Source organism: Numenius arquata, chromosome 1 (assembly GCF_964106895.1).
Source record: "Numenius arquata chromosome 1, bNumArq3.hap1.1, whole genome shotgun sequence".
In the NCBI taxonomy this organism is placed as follows: Eukaryota; Metazoa; Chordata; class Aves; order Charadriiformes; family Scolopacidae; genus Numenius; species Numenius arquata.
The window spans coordinates 115185308-115206489 of NC_133576.1; the positions used below are offsets into that span (position 1 = coordinate 115185308).

At 37.9% G+C, this 21182-nt stretch overlaps 1 protein-coding gene across 6 annotated transcripts in view; it reads right to left on the reverse strand.

Moving 5' to 3' along the window:
* Positions 1-693: 693 nt before the first annotated feature.
* NBEA (neurobeachin) overlaps positions 694-21182 on the reverse strand; it is a 512389-nt gene continuing 491900 nt past the window's right edge. For 5 of the 6 annotated variants that reach the window (XM_074151162.1, XM_074151191.1, XM_074151181.1 and 2 more), the window contains 6 exons: positions 19809-19964; positions 18719-18889; positions 8147-8248; positions 4612-4808; positions 3751-3902; positions 694-784 (listed from right to left, as the gene is read on the reverse strand). In XM_074151162.1, coding sequence (XP_074007263.1) covers positions 694-784; positions 3751-3902; positions 4612-4808; positions 8147-8248; positions 18719-18889; positions 19809-19964 — 869 coding nt within the window. The remainder of the gene's footprint in view (positions 785-3750; positions 3903-4611; positions 4809-8146; positions 8249-18718; positions 18890-19808; positions 19965-21182) is intronic. The other variant, XM_074151199.1, reaches the window with a different exon arrangement.

Below are 21182 nucleotides of genomic sequence, written 5' to 3' on the forward strand. Positions count from 1 at the left end.
GGGTAAAGTTTAGATTCAAAAAGTGAAAAACGTGTTGGTGGAAATGTCAAAATTACTGTTTGCGCCCCAATTCAACCCTTTAACACAAGCTGTACCCTCAGGCAAATCTCCAGTTTGATTTGTGTGAATGCACCTGTTCCTTCCAGACATCAGGTTTAAAGTACATGCAAGTTGTAACTCCACAATAAAATTAAGAAACAGTTTTGTTCTTTATACAAGGTTTTACTTTTACAAAAGTATCCCTTTAAAGTTAAGATGTGCATCTGATGTACAAAGTATCAAACGTATTTTTTTTATCTCAGCTTGAAAAGAGGCTGGAGATGGGATGCATGTTAGGTTCAAAGCCTAAACATTGAAATAACTGGACACAAGGTTCCCCAGAATTTTCAAAAGTCTCTTGTGGCGCATCCTACTACCTTTTCTCAATAAACAAAGATATATGAAATAATTACCAAAACATTTCCTAATTCATATAATTTACATGATACAAGCTTGCTTTTCAGCAGCTGGTGTTCAGTTGTGAAAAAACACACAAAGTAAAATGGTTGCTGACTACAATGTACAGCTATTGCTGGGTGTAATGGAATGTACAACGGAGGTCAATGCAGACGTGGTTTTCCACCAGAGACTACACCTTTCTTTGCAGCACTTGTGCTCTCAGCTTTACCTGGGCTTTCAGTTCTTCATTCTGCTTCAGTATCTGTTCTGATGTTCATAATGCCACCGATTAAAATCTATATTAAAAGCTACGATGCTGCCAGATGCCATGCCAGTAATCAGAGTTCTGGAAAAGATAGAGAAGATGGTCCCATTAATCCTCTTTATCTTCTCAATAAATGGTTTACCATAAACATTAAAAAGGATGGAAGAACAAGGCACTTTTTGCAACACTGAAGATTAAGCTCATGGGTGGGATTCAGTTTGTGATGGAGGCGCTACATTTAGGTGTTGACAATGTTCCCATTATGGACAAGGGAGATCTAGAGGTCCATTCAGTCGCCTTCACACAGGTAAAAGCATCATGCCATTTGAGACTCTCGCACATGTCCTGCCTTGCCTGCAGCTGCCTCTCCAGAAGAGTGTGGGTCTTCACTAGGTCCTTTGTCACATGTGCCACCCCAGATATGCACCTCAGACCTCCGAGATATCTCAAACAGTACTAACTGGCTATGGGTAGGCAACCAAATTAGGTATGCAACCAAATTAGGCCCTAATCAGTACCCTCAGTACTGAGGGTGCAGTGCAGCCTGAGACCAACTCTCTACAGGTCACTGGGCATGTACTTTAGGGTGAGCTTAATTGTCCTCAACACTCCACAAGCCGTAGCAAGTAAATCGCCAGTTATTACAGGAGCTTATTCCTGTAGCTCACATGAAGACACCTATGCCAAAACACCTTCATTCAGGTGTTTTAGAACCCAGCTGCCTAATTTTAGGCACCTCATGCCACTGGAGGTGCCCCAGGATGGCCAACATGTCTATGCTGGCCAGCGGTTGGGACACAGGACCTGTGGAGTGATCTGCACTTGGGGCTGCAGCTGGGATCAGCCGGGTATCCTAGGTCCTCCCAGACAGAATGAGATACCTCTGCGAAGACAACTGAACAGATCATAAGCTCATCGCACCTTGGTACTCCTAAAAAGCTTCATATTGAAACGTAGCCCCTATTTACATTGTTCTGGTGGCAATAGTTGAGGTGATTTTTCAGTTATCACATATCCTCTGATTCTGGTAGCTGAGTTTTAAAATTGGATTAGGTATCTATCATCGCTTCTATCAAACCATACAAAAGCTGTTCTCTGCTTAATTATGTGACTAAAGCTAAACAGGTACTTAAAGCACTTTGCACAGCTGGGGCTTCCCAGCCTGGTATTACAATAAGGGATAGAGAAAATAGGCTAGCTGAAATTTGCTGCAGTGTAAATAAATCTCTTCAAACAGAGCACAGTACTGTATGCATAAACTGGCAAAGCTCCAGAAGCAAATAGGCCTCTTCCAGTAAGTTAGTTTCAATTAGGCTAAGTTTGAGACAAAAAACTTGTTTCAAGTCATCTACTCATACACGAGTAAATTAGGTATGTATTTTGTTTATAGGTGTGTTTGTTGCTTTACAAAATGGATACATAGCATAGGAATGCTGAAAAGTGTAGGAAAAATAAACTGAAATGAGTGCTGTATGATTTTTCTAATAATCTATGAGTTTTTTGCACGTCGTGAGTTTGTATACTAATAAGAAATACAAGACTGATGCATGATGTAAACAGCAAATCCACTCATAACCCTGCATAAATGCAACATATAGGCTTACATTATAATCACATTACAATAGAAGACTGAGGGACCATGTTCATATATCTTTTATATTTACAGTGTGCATTTCAGTGCCTCAGCAGTGACTGCAAAAATCTAGGCTTGTACACTGCATTTCCATGGCTCAAGAAGGCCGAAGGAAAGGACTACACTCACTCCTCGTGGGTAGATCCACTGATAATATTACACATTATAGTCTAGATGCAACCCCAAGAAGTTCTCAAGCTCTACATAGCTGAAAATCAGAAACACACCACAAACTTTTGTAATTGGTTTTAAGGCATTGGTAAATAGGCACTACTGCACTCTGATCCAGTCTGACTATTCCTATGTTCTGAAGTTAATGTAATTTTACTCATATTTTGCTAGTTGAGTCTCTGGCTTACTGACTTCAATGATATAAGACCTCATCTTAAGGTTAAGTGCTTGTGCTGTGAGACTCAAGAATCAGAAAAAATGCTGAGTTAGATAAATCAACAAGATAACAACTGGGGTAATGGTTTTGTACCATATCCTGTTAATGACTGCATACCATAAATTCATACCTTAAAGTTCATGGAGAGGTATTCATCCAGAGGGACCTGGACAGGCTCAAGAAGTGGGCCTGTGTGAACCTCATGAGGGTCAACAAGGCCAAGTGAAGAATCCTGCACGTGGTTCGGGGCAACCCTTGGTATCAATACAGGCTGGTGGATGAAGGAATTGAGAGCAGCCCTGCTGAGAAGGACTTGGGGGTACTGGTGGATGAAAAGCTGTACATGAGCTGACAATGTGTGCTCACAGGCCATAAGGCCAAGCATATCCTGGCTGCATCAAAAGAAGTGTGGACAGCAGGCCGAAGGATGTGATTCTGCCCCTCTACTCTGCTCTCATGAGACCCCACCTGGAGTACTGCATCCAGCTCTGGGGTCCTCAGCACAAGAAGGAGATGGCCCTGTTGGAGTAGGTCCAGCGGAGGGCCATGGAGATAATCAGAAGGATGGAAGACAGGCTGAGACAGTTGGGGTTGTTCAGCCTGGAGAAAAGAAGGCTCTGAGGAGACCTTATTGTGTCCTTTCAATACTTAAAGGGGGTCTACAGGAAAGATGGGGACAAACGTTTTTGCAGGGCTTGTTGCAATAGGACAAGGGGTAATGGCTTTAAACTAAAAGAGGGAAGATTTAGAATAGATATAAGGAATAATTTTTTTACAATGGGGGTGGTGAGACACTGGAGCAGGTTGTCCAGAGAGGTGGTAGATGCCCCATCCCTGGAAACATTCAAGGTCAGGTTGGATGGTGCTCTGAGCAACATGATCTAGTTGAAGATGTCCCTGCTTATTGCAGGCGGTTGGACTAGATGACCTTTAAAAGTCCCTTCCAACCCCTTCTATGAGTCTACAATTCTAGGTACACTTTGTGCAATTTTACCATTTACATACAAATGTTAATGAAAAACTCACCTCTGATCATGAGACAGATCCATAGCTCTTATGCCAGCATCACAGCCAGGGTAAATATAGAGCTGCTTGAAGTCACAGGCCTGCCATACTTCCACTACACCGTTGTCTCCCCCTGTCACCAGGTTCTGCCCATCACTGCTCAGGAGGATGGCCTTCAGGAGAAAATAATAAATCCCAAGCATGCAGTTAGCTTTTATGGAAATGGGTCAATATTACAGAAATTTAATAAACTTATAAGCACTTCTTTTGCTCTGCTCACTTTAAATTTGAAGGAAAAGGCTCCCACTCCTCTTTTTCCCCAATCAAAAAATAACCATCAAATTTTGCATCTCCAAATTTTAAATAATACAGTTGTGTGCTTTTAAACATGATAAAAACCCAAAAAGCTCTTTAACTGAATCTGCCAAGTCCTGAGTTCAGCACATAACATTTCGATGTTTGTCCTACAATACTCGGTGCCATCACTAACACCTACAGCAGAGCAGTGATCTGCATTCCTAATGCTACTTCAAGTGCTAGTGACAGAGCAGAGCCCTGAAGGCACGAATTCACGTCTTGGCTAATAAATGAAGAATGGACTCTTTTCAGAGCATTTTTGTTTTAAAGATGTATTTCCCACTGAAATTTAGTTCCAAATAAAAATTCCAGGAATCATGTGGGACCATAAACAATTTGTTCTTATTTATTCTGGAAAAGCTTAAGTGCATTTTTGCATTTGGAGATGGAGACAAGAGGATCTGTGTTTGAATATGACTTAACCAGGAGGCGGTGATTTCCTTCAAATCACATGGCAAATAAATTCATTTTATTTTAATAAATAAAGGCAAGACACAACAAATGTTTGTTTGCATTTAGATTTACCCTGGTTGAATCATTGATCTCCATCTGAGCTAAGAGTTTGCCATTAATGCTGAAATTGCTGAACCGTCCTCGTTCATAGTAGATGATGCAGTGACCTTCACTAGATACTGAAATTAAGCGAGGATACAAGCAGTTTTCTGTTCCTTCCAGGGCTCTCAGCAAATCTCCAGTAATTGTATGTACCAGACAAGGACCTTCTGTATATGAAAACATAATGTATCATACATTTGCTGCTTATACAAACTATATACACTGTGCACAAAGGCAATGCATAATACACATTTATATCACATTAGTCCTGCATAGATATAAGCAATCTTTGCTTAAGGAATTTAAAATACACAACACAAAAGGAAATGCAAGAGCTAGCATATTAAGAAAATAGATCCAGCATGCCCAGAAGTGATAGTTTATTATTTACTTAAACTGGTAGGATTTTTCATTAATCTATCTTCTAAAATATTCTCTCGTCTTTCCAAGCATTCAGAAGCCCCAGTCTTACTGCTTTCCTCCAACAACATGAACTCTCTTTAGCCTGCCCATTCACATTAAACAGATGGGGCCCTATCAGTGACTAGCAGGAGCCACTCCCAGAGGGCATATAACCGTATCGCGGCATCTTTCTCCTATAGACAATGGCAGTTCCTGTAGGTCCTCTCCCCCAATGAATATGTTATATGCATAGATTTTCACCCTGGATTGTTTTAACACTGGGAGTCATCTGACAGCCAACAGAGTTACTATGATATCTGGACTATAAGAGCTTTTAGGAGACGACACTATAACTGCATTTACATTGAGATTTTCATATGAGATTTTAATGTCTTTTTATTACTGCTGATGAAAGAAAAAGACAGCTATGAAATCTACAATGTACATTTTAAGATGCAAAACTAGGCTACTTCCATTTCAAGATCTATCAAAAAAGCTCTTTTGAAAGTGAGATCTGTATTCCTACTAAGAAAAAGAGTCTGTTCTGTGATAAATGCAATGAGTCATGGTAAATACTAAATATTTTATTTTATGAATCACAGGATACTCCTGGACAGCACAGTAATCTCTTCCTTATACAACTGGCTTATGACCCTGAAAGTAAATTCATACTGGCAGAATCAACCATCTCACGTTAAGCCCTTCTAACTTCTCTGAAATTCACACAGCAGCTGGGCTTGCCCAGGTAGAATGAATCACAGCATCAGTGCATTTGTCTGTGAGGCCTCTGGTGCAGGTTTTTATCTGTTTTTGCATAAAGCCTTACGCAGAGACACCTCAAGCCTGACTGGCTCCATGGGATACGAATGCAGTGGAATTAATTTATTTTCTTAAATAGTTGTGTTTCAGCTTTGGAAATGCTGAAGTGCCAGAATGTTATAAGAAGTGATGCCTCCACCTTTAGAATAATTACCATGTTAGATTTTTTAAAAGAAAAATATAATACCTCCATAGCTGAGTGGATGCTACTGTAAAGACATACAGTGTGACTGCTCTTTTTTGGGGTTGTTGGATAAGAACATGCAAACATCAACCTGACGCACAGGATTTTTCTCAGAGGAATCCTGTATGTGCTGTCTCCCTGCCTCAGCAGGTTCTCGAGTGCTGTGTGTGTTACTGCAGTTCCACAGCCAGCTCCGGGGGAACAGCCTCCCCACGAGGGAGGTCAGGCAGGGCAGCAGAGCAACACAGTTCTGCTGGGAAATGCAATCTATGGAACTGGAAAGGGACTGGAAAGGACAGAAACTGAAGAAGCTTTAAAACAGACATCTGCTGGAAACCAGCAACAGAAAAGGGATTTTTCTCTGCATTTATGGACTAGAGTTTGAAGGGAAAGAACATGAGAAGAGTAACTCAGGGGACAGACTGTCCCTCCATTTCTCTTGATCAATTACAAACATATTCTGGATTTGATGTAAAAGTCTTTGGTCCTCCAGCAGCCTTTACCTCTAAAAATAAGTAAGTTACCAAAGCATCATATGCTTAACGAAGGAAAAGATAACTGAGTACAGATTCCAACTATTTTAATAAAAGGAAATTTGCAAAAAGATAGTTGGAAAGGGTACTCTGTTACGGCAGTAAGAGTGTATAAAGCTGCCTTAATAGATAAGAAATAGCACTGCTGCAAGAAAAATCTTTAGGTTCAGCATCACTGTACATTTTTTTCATAAATGTCTTGACTTTGCCTACAACTGTTATATAGTGTGCCATTACAGGAGTTAATGACCCATTTGGATTTCCTGTTAAAAATGCCTTTACTCAAAAGTTTCACATAGCTTTGAAAATAAATGTTGAGCTCTGAGGTAGTATGAAAGACGGTAATCCAGGAGATCAGCTGTTAGCAAAAGCGGGCAGAACAAGCATCACATCCTTATTGCCCTCAGAAGCAGCAAACTTTTAAAAAAAGAAATACAAAGATATACATGGGGTTGAATAAAACAGGCATAGCTGTAGACAGAGAAAGCAAGTAGCTGGATGTAGGCGTGGAGTGGAAATGAGATAGGAAGATATATAAAGAAGAAGAACCTTAAGGAAGGACAAGGGTAATGTAAAGAAAGGAAATAAGAAGGAGAGGAGATAATGTAGCATTAAAGAAAGTAAGGAAGAAGGGGGAGGAGGGGGAGGCAAAGAGAAAGGAAAAGAGAAAAAGACATGCAGTTTGCCAAATTAAGAAACTGCACAAGAGAATGCAAGTGGGGGAAGAAAAGTGGACATAGAATTTAGGAGAAAAGGAGAAGGTGGGCAGAACAAATAAGTGGAACAAATGAAGGAGAAACAGAATAAGGAAAGATTACTCAAACACTCATTGAGGCAGGTGCTTTATTTAAGTTGATTAGCAGATATACAGGAGACTGCTGCAGGTTTGGAAAGGCATTTTGAACATTTGTATTAGCAATTGTTGGATGCTCTGGATTCCATAGATAAGTAACAGGGCGAAAGTGTGAACAGTAGGCTCAAAAAGTTTAACAGAAGAGAGGTAACAACAAACCTGCAAACTGCTTATTACTTGGAATCCACTACAAAAAAAAAAAACAAAAAACCAAAAAAAACCCCAAAAAACCCCCCACTACTGGATGAAATGCTGTCCACAGATCCAAAACCAAGCAGATTGACCCTGCGTCCCTTGCCGAGGAGACTGAGGTCAGTCCTACAAACTGCCATTCAGTTAAGATCCAGGTGAACTTTGAGCTGGCCCTCCCCTAAATACAGGTCTCTATCAACAGGTTTCTCCAAAATCAGTAGATGTCATTATGAATTATTGTATAAATTTTTTTCAACTACTCTTACAGATCTGGGGGGAATAGTAGCACAGCCTGACGTCTGGAAGGGACAATCAACTTAATTTGTGTCTGAATCTCATAAATCCAGATAGAAAGTAATAACCTTCAGAGTAAGCTGCTGCAGATTCCCCCAGAATTACAACACATCTTAGTAGAGGAGACTTTGGATAATTAAAGTATATGTGGCTTGAGGGATGACTGAGAAGTACCACTAAAAAAGGTTCTAAAAATGTTAAGACTTAAATCATAAAAGCATTTCTGACCTTTAGCACCACTGATAACGAGTCCCAGCTCTGCACAGACCGACACACAGACAACTTCATGGTCATGACCAGTTAGAACAGCGCGAGGAGCAGGATAATCACCTGTAAAAAAACAAAAAACAAAAAACAACCAAAAACCCCAACAAAACAAAAAAAACCACAAGAAGAAAAACAAAAAAAAAAAAAAAAAGGAAAAAACAAAGAAATGCCAAACCAGACCTGTTTTATCAACAACAGAACTTTGTTGTAATTTGCCTTAAATCAGTAAGCATCAGAGAGGTGCAGTGTGCTTAAATATCTCATACTTAGGTTTCTGGGCAAAATGCATTCAGATATCAAGTTTCATAACTACAGCTTCCTAATGCATTATTTAATACATTAGAAAGAAATTATGGATGGCATGTTGTTTACAACACACAAATGATAAAAATACATTGCTGTTTGATGACCTAAAAATACTGAAAATGTATCTTCCAGCTAAAGAACACAAATTGTGGTGGTATTAAAAGCAGCTGTAATGTAAAAGTCTGCTACTGAACATATATGTCTCTAGACGTCTGCTAGGAACCTAAAGAGAGCATGAGTTGAGGATGGTCCTATGTTAATGATCATAATTTGTTTCATGAAACTGGGGGTAGGAAAAGAAGAGAAGAGGAACAGCACTGTGCTAGAAAGATAATACTGCTGCATAGACATTGATTTACAGACACATTGAATGCTTATAAGTTAAAATTGAATCTAAAAATGGTTATGGGTATACATAATTTTATATATATCACTATGTATACCTATGCCATTTTTATCACATTTAATTTACTAAAGAGTAGGATAGACTACTCCCTAAATATTTATCTTTTATATTCAGGAGTGAAATGTATTTTAGTTCGAGTTCGAACAAGTGGGCATTTATGGAGTGTTTATATGACAAATAGCAACATTTCTGTTGTTTCTAATAATAACAGATGCTGACATCTTAACAGTGAAACTCCTATATGCAGTAAGAAATTGCTCAGTATTTGATATTGCTTTGCCAGGCAAAGAAAGTTAATCAGTAATAAAAAATTAGAAACTTGATAGATAACACAGATTTCACCTGGTTATATTTACTTTGTACAAATGAAATATAGAAAATTGGGAAATTCCAAAGGCCTGGAGCTCAGCCAGTGTAGTTCAAATACTTTAAAAGGATAAAATAAATTACCTAGGGAACTACAGATGAGCTACTGTAACATTAATCCTATGCAAAATAACAAAATGGTTAATCCACAGTTCTGTCAATAAAGAACTGGAAGCAAAAATCTCATTAATGCCAGTCACCATGCTGTAGTGGAATGGGAGTCTTGTCAAGCAAGCTTCTTATCTGTTTTTGGCAGGATGACAGGTACAGTTGATAGATGGCTATGTTAAAATGGCCTCCATGTATTTTTTTCAAAATATTTGTCTTAGTAATACAGTGTTTTGTTTTAAACCTGTTTTATATATGACTGTGGACAACATGGGTGACACAGAAGCTGGTTCAATGACAGATCTTACGTCTATAGAAAGGTATCTACTATGAGATACATATTACAATATTGGAAATTAGGGTGTCCAGTTTGGAATTGGGAATTGATTCTTGATCAACTACTAACCAATAATGTTATGTACAGGAGAATATAAGATCTTTGCTGAGAAGATATGGTTGGATATAAAACTGATATAAAGATTCATGGGCAGCTGTATAGTGAAGAGAGAAAGCCATTATTTTAACATTCTCTGCATTGCCTAGTTAAATAAAAATGTAGCAAAATGTGGTTTACTGTTTTTATTTATTTTGAATGCAGCCAGGTGGAAGGTTGACGCTCCTGGACAAGCACAAGTTCTGCTCACTGGAGAGAAGATTCTGTTCTGGAAGGCAGTGAGACAGAGAAGGATTTATGGAGCCAGGAAGAAAATCTCCCTCAATGTTAACTTTCAGTGCAATACCCTAGAATGGCATATAGGAATCGAGAACTGTCTTGCCACTGTAGACCAGAAAGATTAAAGCCTTGTACCCACATTTACAGAAATGAACTTAAAGGTGGGTCACACAACTAATATAGAGAATAAGACAGGAGGCTGCATGGTGTTTTCTCTCTTCACTGCACAGACAGCAAAGCAGTGATGTGACCACCATAGCTGGGAGTCACAGGCATAAAAGATGTCCAGTAGCCCAGAAATGTATCTTGCAGCTAATGGCACAGCGAGGTCCAATGGGTGAAAGGCTGCACACATTTCAACCCTGCCATAAAATGCAGTTTCCTAACTGGAAAAACAGTTAAACACTAAAAAAAAAATGAAAAGGGAACTACCTGAGTAGCTAAGCAACGTTGCATGGGTGTCTGAAAGATATGCATTAGAAATGGAGGCATGGATAGACTTTTGTGGGTCAATGAATTCAGTCTTTTTTATTGCAGACACTCACATCATATAAACCTGTTAATAAATTAATGAAATGGCTATCTGGGTATGTGATTTGGAAGGATCTTCCAGACCTTTCCTACTCTAAAGGAGAGAAATATTCTGATTTTCAGTCTGAATTTATTCCTGTCTACCTTGTATCTCTTTGTTCTTGTGTCAGCACTGTCCTTTAGCTTTAGGTCCTCTCCCGCTCTTGTGTTTCCCTCACTCGTGCACTTATAGAATAAATCAGCCCTCTCCGTCTTTTCTTTTGACCCTATTAAACAAACCAAACTCTTATACTTTGAAGTGACAGGCTTGCCATTTTTTAGTCATTGTAGCAACCTATTTCTGTGCCTGTTTAGCTCCCAGTTATTTCTTAAAATTTGGGTAGTCAGAACTGTATATAACAACAGTTCTTGAAAATTTATCGTGAATCTACAGTATTTCTTGCCAAACTCTAATGTCTCCTGTCATCAAAATTTTCATAATAATTCCATTTATTTTAGTGTCTTTCTGAATGAGCTGAGGACTCCCAACCACGGATTTATGGACTTCAGTTTTGGACCCAATAGTACAGGGTGGGTCAATCTACCTGGTTTTATCATTGCATTGTACAGCCACATTAACACGTCCCTATCTCTAATGAAAACAGCTAACCCAATGAATCCTAGTTTTCCAATCTTTAATCTAGCCTGCAAGAAAAGAATCTTTCTGGTCTGGAAACTGAAGATGTGAACTGAAAACTGGGCTTTACTGCTAGGGAAGGATGGATGTTGGAAAAAACGGAGAAAGATGCTTTGTGGATCTCATCAAAGATTAGCTATATTTTGAGATTTAGATTTTTATAATTTCCCCATTAGTGTTGCTGTTGAGAACCTCATCTCCTTTCAAGGTTTTCTGTTCTCCAAGGGCATAACATAAAAGTGAAGAAAACCCCAATTCAACTAAATTCAGAATTTTTTTCTTCTTTATGTCCTGGAAAAAAGAGGGACTACGCTCATCGGTCATCTTGGCTTTAGCTCTGATTACAAAGGTGTATACAGTAGCATCATAAGACTGCAAGGGGGAATGACTGAAATTATTAGATAGACATTTTTAAGGGAAAAGAAATAATGCAATTTCGAAAAGGATATTTTCCTCAGTGGTTCGTAGGAAAACACTATAAAATCATGTCAGAATATGAAAAATGAGCATATTTAATTGACTTCTTGATTTATAAAGGAAAACGCTTATAAGAAACAACTGCCCTGAAACATAGATCTTTGAGTCCTGTTTTTCAGTAAATACAAATTAATAATGGAATATCATTATTAAGAGTAGCAGTCCAACAGTAATTGAAAATGTTTTTTCCCCCTTAGGGCTTGAAGAAAAAATTATTCAGTGATACTTTCTACAGGAAAAGATGTGGCATGGGGAAGAGAACCTCAGTCATATTACATTTTATTGCTAAGGACAGAAGTTGTGAACTCCGGGAATCATTCAAAATCTAGCAAAATATTCTGTCACTGTCACATCACCACTGATAGATGCAGCCAGAGGTCAAAGGCTGCAGCTCTGAGGGAACTGCAGGTGAAAATATCCTACCTATGAACTGCGATACCATCACTGTAAACTCCCTTGTAATTTCCCCAAAGGAGCACCTTTGAACTGAATTACTGAAGGGCAGAAGGAAAAAAAAATAATCTGTGTTGTACTTCCAGACAAGTAAGGTTTTTTTACAAAGTCTAAAATAAAATGTACCTTCCCCTCTCTCTGAAAAATATAATGCTTAATACTATTAAAAGGTTCTTCTGGAACAAATGGTGGCCTCGCATGGTAAGGGAAAAAAAGAAGAAAAGAAAGCTAACAGACAGTGCTACTATTTCTCTCATTTTGTCCTTTTCCAGGAATTATGTACAGATTACTATGGGGACATATCTAGGAGTCTTCTGTATAAAGAAACATGAGAGCAGAAAGCAAATTCCAGCTTCCATTTCATCTCTGACTTTGACAGAAGCAAGTACAAGGCTGTAGATGAATTATTTGTTGAAAAGAATTTACTTTACTGTTTACTTTACTATCGGCACTTTTGAGGTGATACTTGATAAAAAAAAATCTTAGAAAATACTGTGGCTTTCATGGAAGTGAAAAGGTAATAGCCTTCTTGAATTTTTACTGTCAGAAAAAACACATCTCGGAGTTTGATGAAAAGATAAGGCTATGACCAATAAATAGGAATATTTCAAAATAGGAAATAGCCAATAACAATGTCCACAACATGAGGGAGAAGTGGCTGTGAAAGGAAGATTGTTGACAGAAAAATATTCATATATTCAAAATATTCTCACCTCTGGCAGAATTGGTTTATTTGCTGAGGAATGTGAGCAGCATTGTATATATCTACAAACAATCCACCCAGGTGAATAGACTTCCAGGTACCTTGTCGCCTATCCAGACCCCAAAAGGCAAAATATAGCGGAGGAAAGGAGAGTAAGGATTTGCAGCTTCTCCTCCTATTTCTTCCACTAAATTGCTTTGGGAACTTTGGCAAGTTGCTGAACCACCCTGCACTGTACAGCTCCCACAGGGCATGCAGCAAAGCATGGGCATAGGCATCTCTTGATAAAATTCTAGATAAAACTGCATTACTTCAGGCATCTTACTGGCTCATTTACCTTTGCGTAGCAGTCTTAAGAGAGAGATGTCTTTGGCTACCAGAGTAGATATGGTGCCAGTAAAAATTACACACTAATTTTCAAAGAGCTTCTACTCTGGAAAAACAGTGCTTAGATACCATATTTTAAAAATTAATACCTAAATTGTACAAACGTACAAGTACCATAATAATTTTTTAAGCAGGCAAAGCAGGTTGCATGTGTGCCAACGTTCTTGCACAGAACCTTCAGACAGTCATCCAGTCCACTTGGTACAGATCTCACTGGTGGCTATTTTTTAAACTGCTGCCCTTTCAAGGTTAAACTATGGCATCTTATAAGGTACTAAAATGTAGAGGGATATAATAGAGTAAGTGAATTTTCTGAGTTCAGAATAACTCCTCTTTCAAGATCACAAAACCTGTGATGTTCACAATTTTAAATTGTTTCAAAAATATGTTTTGTAAAAGGAACACATAAAAGTATACTTTGTGACAGACTTACAAAAAAAGTGCAGGTTAACTTGACGAAGATCCTTTACCCTCCCTTTCAGGTATATACAGAACACATTCGCTGGGATAGGATGAATTGTTTGCACCTCTGAGGATTATGTTATAATGCTAAACAAACCCAGCTTAGGGCTGACAGACACAATATTTTCTAGTGGTCAGCACAGTTCCTGTTAGAAAAATCAGGGTTAACTCTCACACCTCTTGTGACCATCCTCTTGGAAGCTACAATAGGTAATGAGAAATGTCAAGTCCCAAGATCAATGAAATTTCAGGCTCTAGGGACAAAACAGGAATAGCATTGATCCTTTTAAAGAACACCAGTCAGAGGGTGAATGTAATATATTGCACAGAAAGGCTCAAGAGGATAAGCGGCCAAGTCCAACACACTTACCTGACAAAAAATTCAATCAGCTTTTAGCACAAGCTGCCTACTCTTCCTTTCTTTCATGCAGGAGTCTGATTCCAATTAAAGTGTGCAAATTAATTTTTATCACTTCCAAATTAGTTTCTGAATTTGTGTCTGTTTCAGATGAGAGCATCTGTCCCTCACTTTTCTGCAATTCTATCATCCACTTTGGTATCTGTTCAAAGACTCGGAGATAATTCTCATTTTCAAAGTCACTTGTTTGAAAGAGACATTCAATAAAGCAATCATAAAATATGAAAATAAAACAACTATAACGATACATGTTGAACTCCAGGGCATATCATGTACTCTCTTTGCTCCTTTTTGTGATGACTAATACAGTTGCTATGAGAGAAGAAATTTGTATACATATTAGTGCTCAGCTAAAACAAATCCCTATATAAAGAAAAAAAAATCACAGCACAAATTGTCAAACTCCTTCACAATAATTTTTCTATTCAATCTTTTAGAACAGCAAAGATTTACATTTGCCAGATCACTTCAAAGAATTAAAATAAGCAAACTATGTCCTTTGCATGTGCTGTGTCTTCCTAAGAGAAAACAGATTTCTTTCACTCTTCTCTCAACTGCCCCAGATTTATATAATGTGCTCATCAACTTAATAAGGTGCAGATTCAGATTACCTATTTCAGATGGGCAATTTTGGCTTAGAAAGTAGTATCTGACCCTGGCAAGATGACTGAGCTTCATCCAGCTCAGTGTTTTTCCCAAAGGTGGTAGTTATCCAAGCAAGGATACAGAAATAAGGGGGGCTCAAACATACATAAAAACCTGCATTCAACTGCCCTTCAGCATAAAGGGATTCATGATGCATCTCTCACTTTTCAGGAGCACTCCCAGGCACCAACCTCTAGACTAGGCTGGAAAAAGACATTTTCTATCAACATGATTGGATCTTAGATGTTACATAGCCATGAAGCCAATTTTTGTTGGACCAGAGAAAGTACAAGTAGGGCGAAGATTTGCCCTACATTCTGCTGTTGAAGTTATGCAGTTTTGGTTCTCGATTTCTTGTTTTATCTCTATTTCTATAGAATCATCATCTCACATAAGATCCACAAACAAGAGCAGAGAAGAGAATTCTGCTTTCCACCAAAGCTGGAGGTTCACAGGGGGCCGCTCCCACGTTAATTTATAGCCTGATAGTCAGCATATGCTTGTGAATATGGGAATGCGGGTTTGAATTCCCCCAGTCTCTGGAGGCCAAGAACTTAGTCTCCCACTTCCTGGACAAATATTCTAACCAGAAGGGGGTTTTTTTACAAGATATTTTTGAAAGCTACTCTATGGAAAACATTGTATCTAAAATCTGGTAAAACTTCAGTCTTCTCACAGCAGTTGTGAGAAGTGTCAAGAAACTGTGACAAGCACAGACTGAACCAGAAACTCCTGTCTGGTAGTTATTGTAGAATGAAGGTGGGAACTTAATAAATGCATTGATTGGAAAAATTATATTACAATTATAAAATGAAGCTCATGATGCTCTCACAGGTAAGTTTTCAACCACTGAGCTGAGTAGTCACTTGCAAGAGTCTTATCCAAGACACAATTTTTCTCCATTCTCCTCTTTAAGCCAGAGCTGGTTCCGTATTTCCCACAGATGCAGTGGAGGTCACCCTCTGAGCGCATGCTCTCACAGGTATGTCAGCAGAAGGCTCTACACAAGTCCGACAGGTTAGGTTATTGACATATGTGTTGTTTAGTAAAGATTTTATCTATCTCACGGATTCTGGAATATGGAATTTTAGCAGAATCAGTAAGGAGTTTGTTCTAATGATCTTTTGCCCCAGAGAATTTCACAATAAATGATTGTGATTGCTGTTTTCTGATGAAATAGTATCTACATTTTTCTATACAAAAGTTAAATTACATAAAGTGTTTAGGACTGGGGGCTTGCTTTTCCCCTCCCCTTAACATTTTCTGAAACAAATAAAGTTCCTTTTGTTAATTGGATGCATTGAAGTTAAAATTGGTAATTAACTGTCTTTCAGCTTAAAAGATCATTATAAAGTCAAGCATCTAACCTGGATAATTACTATACCTGACATTTTTCTTTGAATTCTTCACCTTCTTACAGTCTGTGGTATAAAATACCTTATCTGTGTCTCCAGATGACAGCTTTTAAAAAACTAATCCCCCTTTTTTCCCTCTGAAAATATCATCTACATCTTTCTGGAAATTCATTCTAAAGATGTTAACTAATTGGATTTGACCTACAGCGAACATCTCACTTTCATTTTATCTGCAAGGTAAATCCTAATCGTCTACCAGTAAATAGAGTTGATTAGGAAATATTTCTTCACTACTTCAGTGGCTTTAACTATGTAAAACTTCAGGCATATTTTTATAAGGATTGTTGAGAATGCTTCACTCCTGACAATTAGTATAAAGGGAATCAGTTATACAACAACTATCATGTTTGTTCATGGTAGGGAATAGAATTTAGTACCCATTACTTCAGCAGAAAGATTTAGTAATTGTAGAAGTTTTAAAAGACAGAAGGTCCTTCAGGCATATAATCACTCGTGAACTATCCTTACTGATGTGTGTTCATGAAAAGTCAAAGTAGCTGTTATTAAGGATATGTTTACCACACATGAAGTTCTGGTAATCGTATAATACTAGTACATAGTTAGCATATCCATGGTAACTTAAAACCAATGAGTAGAGATAGTAATAATAGTGATAACATCACTCTTTACCAACATAAGTCTTCAACATGTCGAGTAAGAAATCTGATCAATATATTTTGCAGCTACCACAGTGGACTTGGGTATTTAATCTTCCTGAGTTCTGCTACCCATGTCTGTGGGATTACATTTGCCTGGACATGACTATCTGCAGCACGGTCTCCCATTAATCTGACTATAAAGCCTTTTCTTCAGCAAAACAGCGCCTTATTCATGTAGAGGTAAAGACAGGGAGCAAATCATACAATTTGGTTTTGTTTTCATTGATTTCTGTCAGCCAACTGATACCCTTTCTTTTCATAAAATTAAAGATCTCTATGGCAGACACTTCCAAAGTTACACAGCTAGAGATTAAACCTGAGATTCCAAAAAGTGCCGCTTTCTTGCATTCAGATATGTTCATGATGACAAAAAGGTACCATAACTAAAATAAATCTATCTGCCAGTTTGTATCACCCAGTAAGGAGATGCTAATGGCAATGCTGTCCAAGGCCCATATAATCAAAGGAAGTGAAGGAAAAGTTGCATTTTTTCTTTCATGAAAGGGCAAGCTCTTATTTATTTCTGACTCTTAGCACAGAAATTACTAATACTTGATATGAATACTTGCTATGAAAGGCATTCAAAGAAACAAAATGGCATCAAGCTAAACAGAGTGCCCTGACACGAAATTCTTTTTCAGACTGAATTTCTACTCATCTGAAAACTAAATGCTAAAAAAGCCCTGGAATATACATGAAAATTAGAGAAATTTGTTATGGGAACACAATTTTATTTTCCCCACCTCTACTCTCTCTCTGTTACAAAAGCAAAAGAAAGTCAGGTGACAAAGCGAGGCTTTTATCGGTCTCCCCTTTCCTCTGCTTACAGACAAACAGAAGAAAATTAAAACACAATAAAAAATCTGCTGCTGCAAAATTAACAAAATATTTACCTTGTAACAAATAAAACACTTTTCTATTAGACATTCAGTTGAAGAAGTACTTTCACTTCGATGTCTGTAACAGTCTACAACTGCCTCTAGTCAGTACTTGAAAACCAGAGATCAAAATTGATAGTGATGGATTCTTCCATGTTTATCTAAAGAGGCAATATCCTTGTGCTGAAAATAATCATCAGAACTCAGAAACTGCTTTAATGAAATGGGTTTAGTGTTGTACGAAACAGCTCTAGTATATGGATAAAAGTTGCTCTTGTCATTAGCTGTGGTCACATTTCTGGCTTGGGTGCAGGGACCTTGTAAATTAGCAGTGCACTTTAAGTGCCCTCTTATATAAATTAATATTATTATTATTGTGTCCCCTTCACTCTGCAAAGCACTGATAGTCCCCTGCAAATGAAATGTAAACTCTTCCTGACATTTTATCTTTTTCTTTTTTTATTCAGTCACATTGCTTCTCCAAAGGTTTGCTTGCTGTAGAAAGACCTTTCTCAAAGACAGTCATTTAATTCCATGGCATGTGAGACATTCCTTTTTTGAAAAGGCAAGCAGCTGATATAGCATGCTGTAGCACAAAAGGAGTAAGTTAAAATGCCAAAAAATATTTCTGGGGAAAGGAAAGTCAAAATATAGTGATATACATCCTGTCATTTAAAGGCCATAACCATCTTGTTCTAGTTTATGATGACATGATGCTATAAGTGATAAAGGCAATTATGAATTTAAGAATTACTCCCATACTATTAACTGTTACCACGCACAGACTGTTTAAACATTTTTTTGACTAGGACTCAATGAACTGCTTAGCATGTTGTGCTTTTCTTATACCAACTTTCAACCTGTAAGTGAAGTAATGAATATATCTCTGAAGCTGACAGAAGGAATGATAAAAATGAATAGGTGTGATGGAGGACCTCTCAGGAAGGTGTTTCTTACAGGATATACTTACTGCTATTTGGATTGTCACCTATAATATGATGTCGGCCACTCCAGTACCAAAGCAGCAATGTAGCATCACGAGACCCAGACACGATGTAGCAATCACCACCGATATAGGACTCTGATCTGGCAAGGCAAGTCACAACATCCCAGTGGCCAAACACAATCTGAGTCAATTTTCCTGGTGGGAGTGCAAAGTGATACAAATTCAGTTATTTTAAATACTTGCAGCATTTAGAAATCATTAACTAAATCACTAACAAATATTCAGTTCAAATTTAATTTTTGCCTCACAACCCTTAATTAGAGTTCACTACATGCTACAACAAGATTAAAAAATCACAAAGATAAAACTTATTTTTTTCCTCTCTCAATGTTCCTATTCAGGGCTGTGCTCTGAGTCAATCCATAGGCTAACCCTTGTGTCTGAAAATCAAGTCAGTGCTGCAGTCACTGAATATTAATTTGAGTTACTGCTCCATCAGTATTTAAGTAATGGTGTTAGAACACTATTTGTGAATTTCATGAATGATACGCATAAGGCAGCACATGAACTTTTCCATAATGGTGCTATATTATTATATTAAAACTGTATATTTGTTCTATGTTAATGTCAAACTAAGGTTGACTATGATCATCACCTCCTTCTTTCTATTATTGCAATCAGTTTTTAGCAATATACTGCATGATATTAGGCTAAGCAATCAGACAAAGAAACAAAATATTCGTTCCCGGTAGCAGGCGATGCAAACTACTTCCTTATTACATGAAATAAACAGAGATAGAAACAATACAGCTACGAAAATACTGCAATAAAAATTTTGCTTGATCCTTTTGATATGATCAATTCCCTGAATATAATTATGGTTTTCAAAATTTACCACTAACAAAATTGCATGCTTTTCTGGTTTTTTTTACATCGTTTATCTTCCAAAAAAAAAGTCTCTCAAAGCTGTTATGCTCAAACAATAAATGAAGGATTTTATAAACTGCCCTTTATCGTTTATGGAGGGGCAAGCCCAGGTGTTAGACATGGGAGTGATAAGACAACCACCCACTTTGTGACCTAAGAAGAAATAGGTGGTTGTATTTAGGGTCACCTGTTTCCGTAGAATAGACTCGAAAGCTCTTGTCCCAGAAACCACAGATAAGAATGTAGCGATTATCTGCTGTGACCACGAAGCAATGTGCATTGATCTGGATGCTCTGATCCACAAGGTCTGTGATCTGCCGTTTGTTCACACCAGAGTTATTGGCTGTAACGAAATGCAAAACACATTTTACAAGTAAGCCATTCCAACACCTTCCTGTCATCCACTTACAGGAGAAAATGAATACATTTAACTTTCAATGAACTGTGAATTTGTTGTTGAGTAAGCATTTTGAATATGAACATTTAGAGCTGTCTATATGGGTGTCAGAAATACAAAATTATTTTGAGATTTCTGGTTTCCCTTTGAACAGGACAAAAGATTTTACAGGAGATGACAATTTCTTATAAACTGCCTGATGCACTGCATAATATGTGGTAATATTTTAAGTGCTCTGTTGAAGTACTCTCCAAAATCAGACTGAACTAGGGGAAAATGATGGAAGTCCATTTAAAATCCCAAGTCAACAATAACAATACTGCAGAAAGTCAGTTCTTGCTGGTTGGTATCTCTCCTACAGAAAATATCCCAGTTTGTATTGTGTGACCTTGACATCTCCCATACCTACAGATGCTTAACCAAATCCAAGATGTAAGGATTCAACCAACAAAGTTATTAAAATCTAATGTGCTTTTTCAACACTGTCTTATCACCTACACCTCAAGCAGAGAGCCAGGCCATTGGCAGTAATGTTAAAAGAGGCAATACCACCTGGAAATGCCCCCAAACAGAGGGAAAAGGAATGGTTCATGCAGAATTCCACCACCCCAACTGTCAAATGGAGTTGTTAGGAAGGACTGGGAGTCACCACCTATGTGCTCTTTACTTCCTGTGATGCAACAGACAGGGTTTGGCAATACAATAAAGGTATGTTCCCTCTCACCTAATATTAACTTTCTAAAAGTTCAGTATATTATCTAAGTTAATTATCTACACTCCCTCCCTACTCGCTGGAGAGAGAGACATCACTTCACATGGTGAGTCATCTCTCGCTGTAATAGCTGTCCAAGTGCTAGACAACTCCAGGGGATGGTTTCTCTTTCTACAGTAGCTATGGAGGGAATCTTGACAACTAACTTCAGCTAATTGAAGTTAGGTGAGATAAAACTCACTCTGAGAGACATGTTTCTCCTAATGTAGGAGTATGACTTAATGCAGATAATATTCTGAAATTTCTTTTGCCCCTATTTTTGGTTATTCTACTTGAATTGCTCACAACTGCACAAAATAAGAGACTCAACAACAACAAAAAAACCCACAACCAGACCCTATTTTAAAGTTGCTTGTAGAAGTTAATACCATGTTTATATACATTCCAAGAAC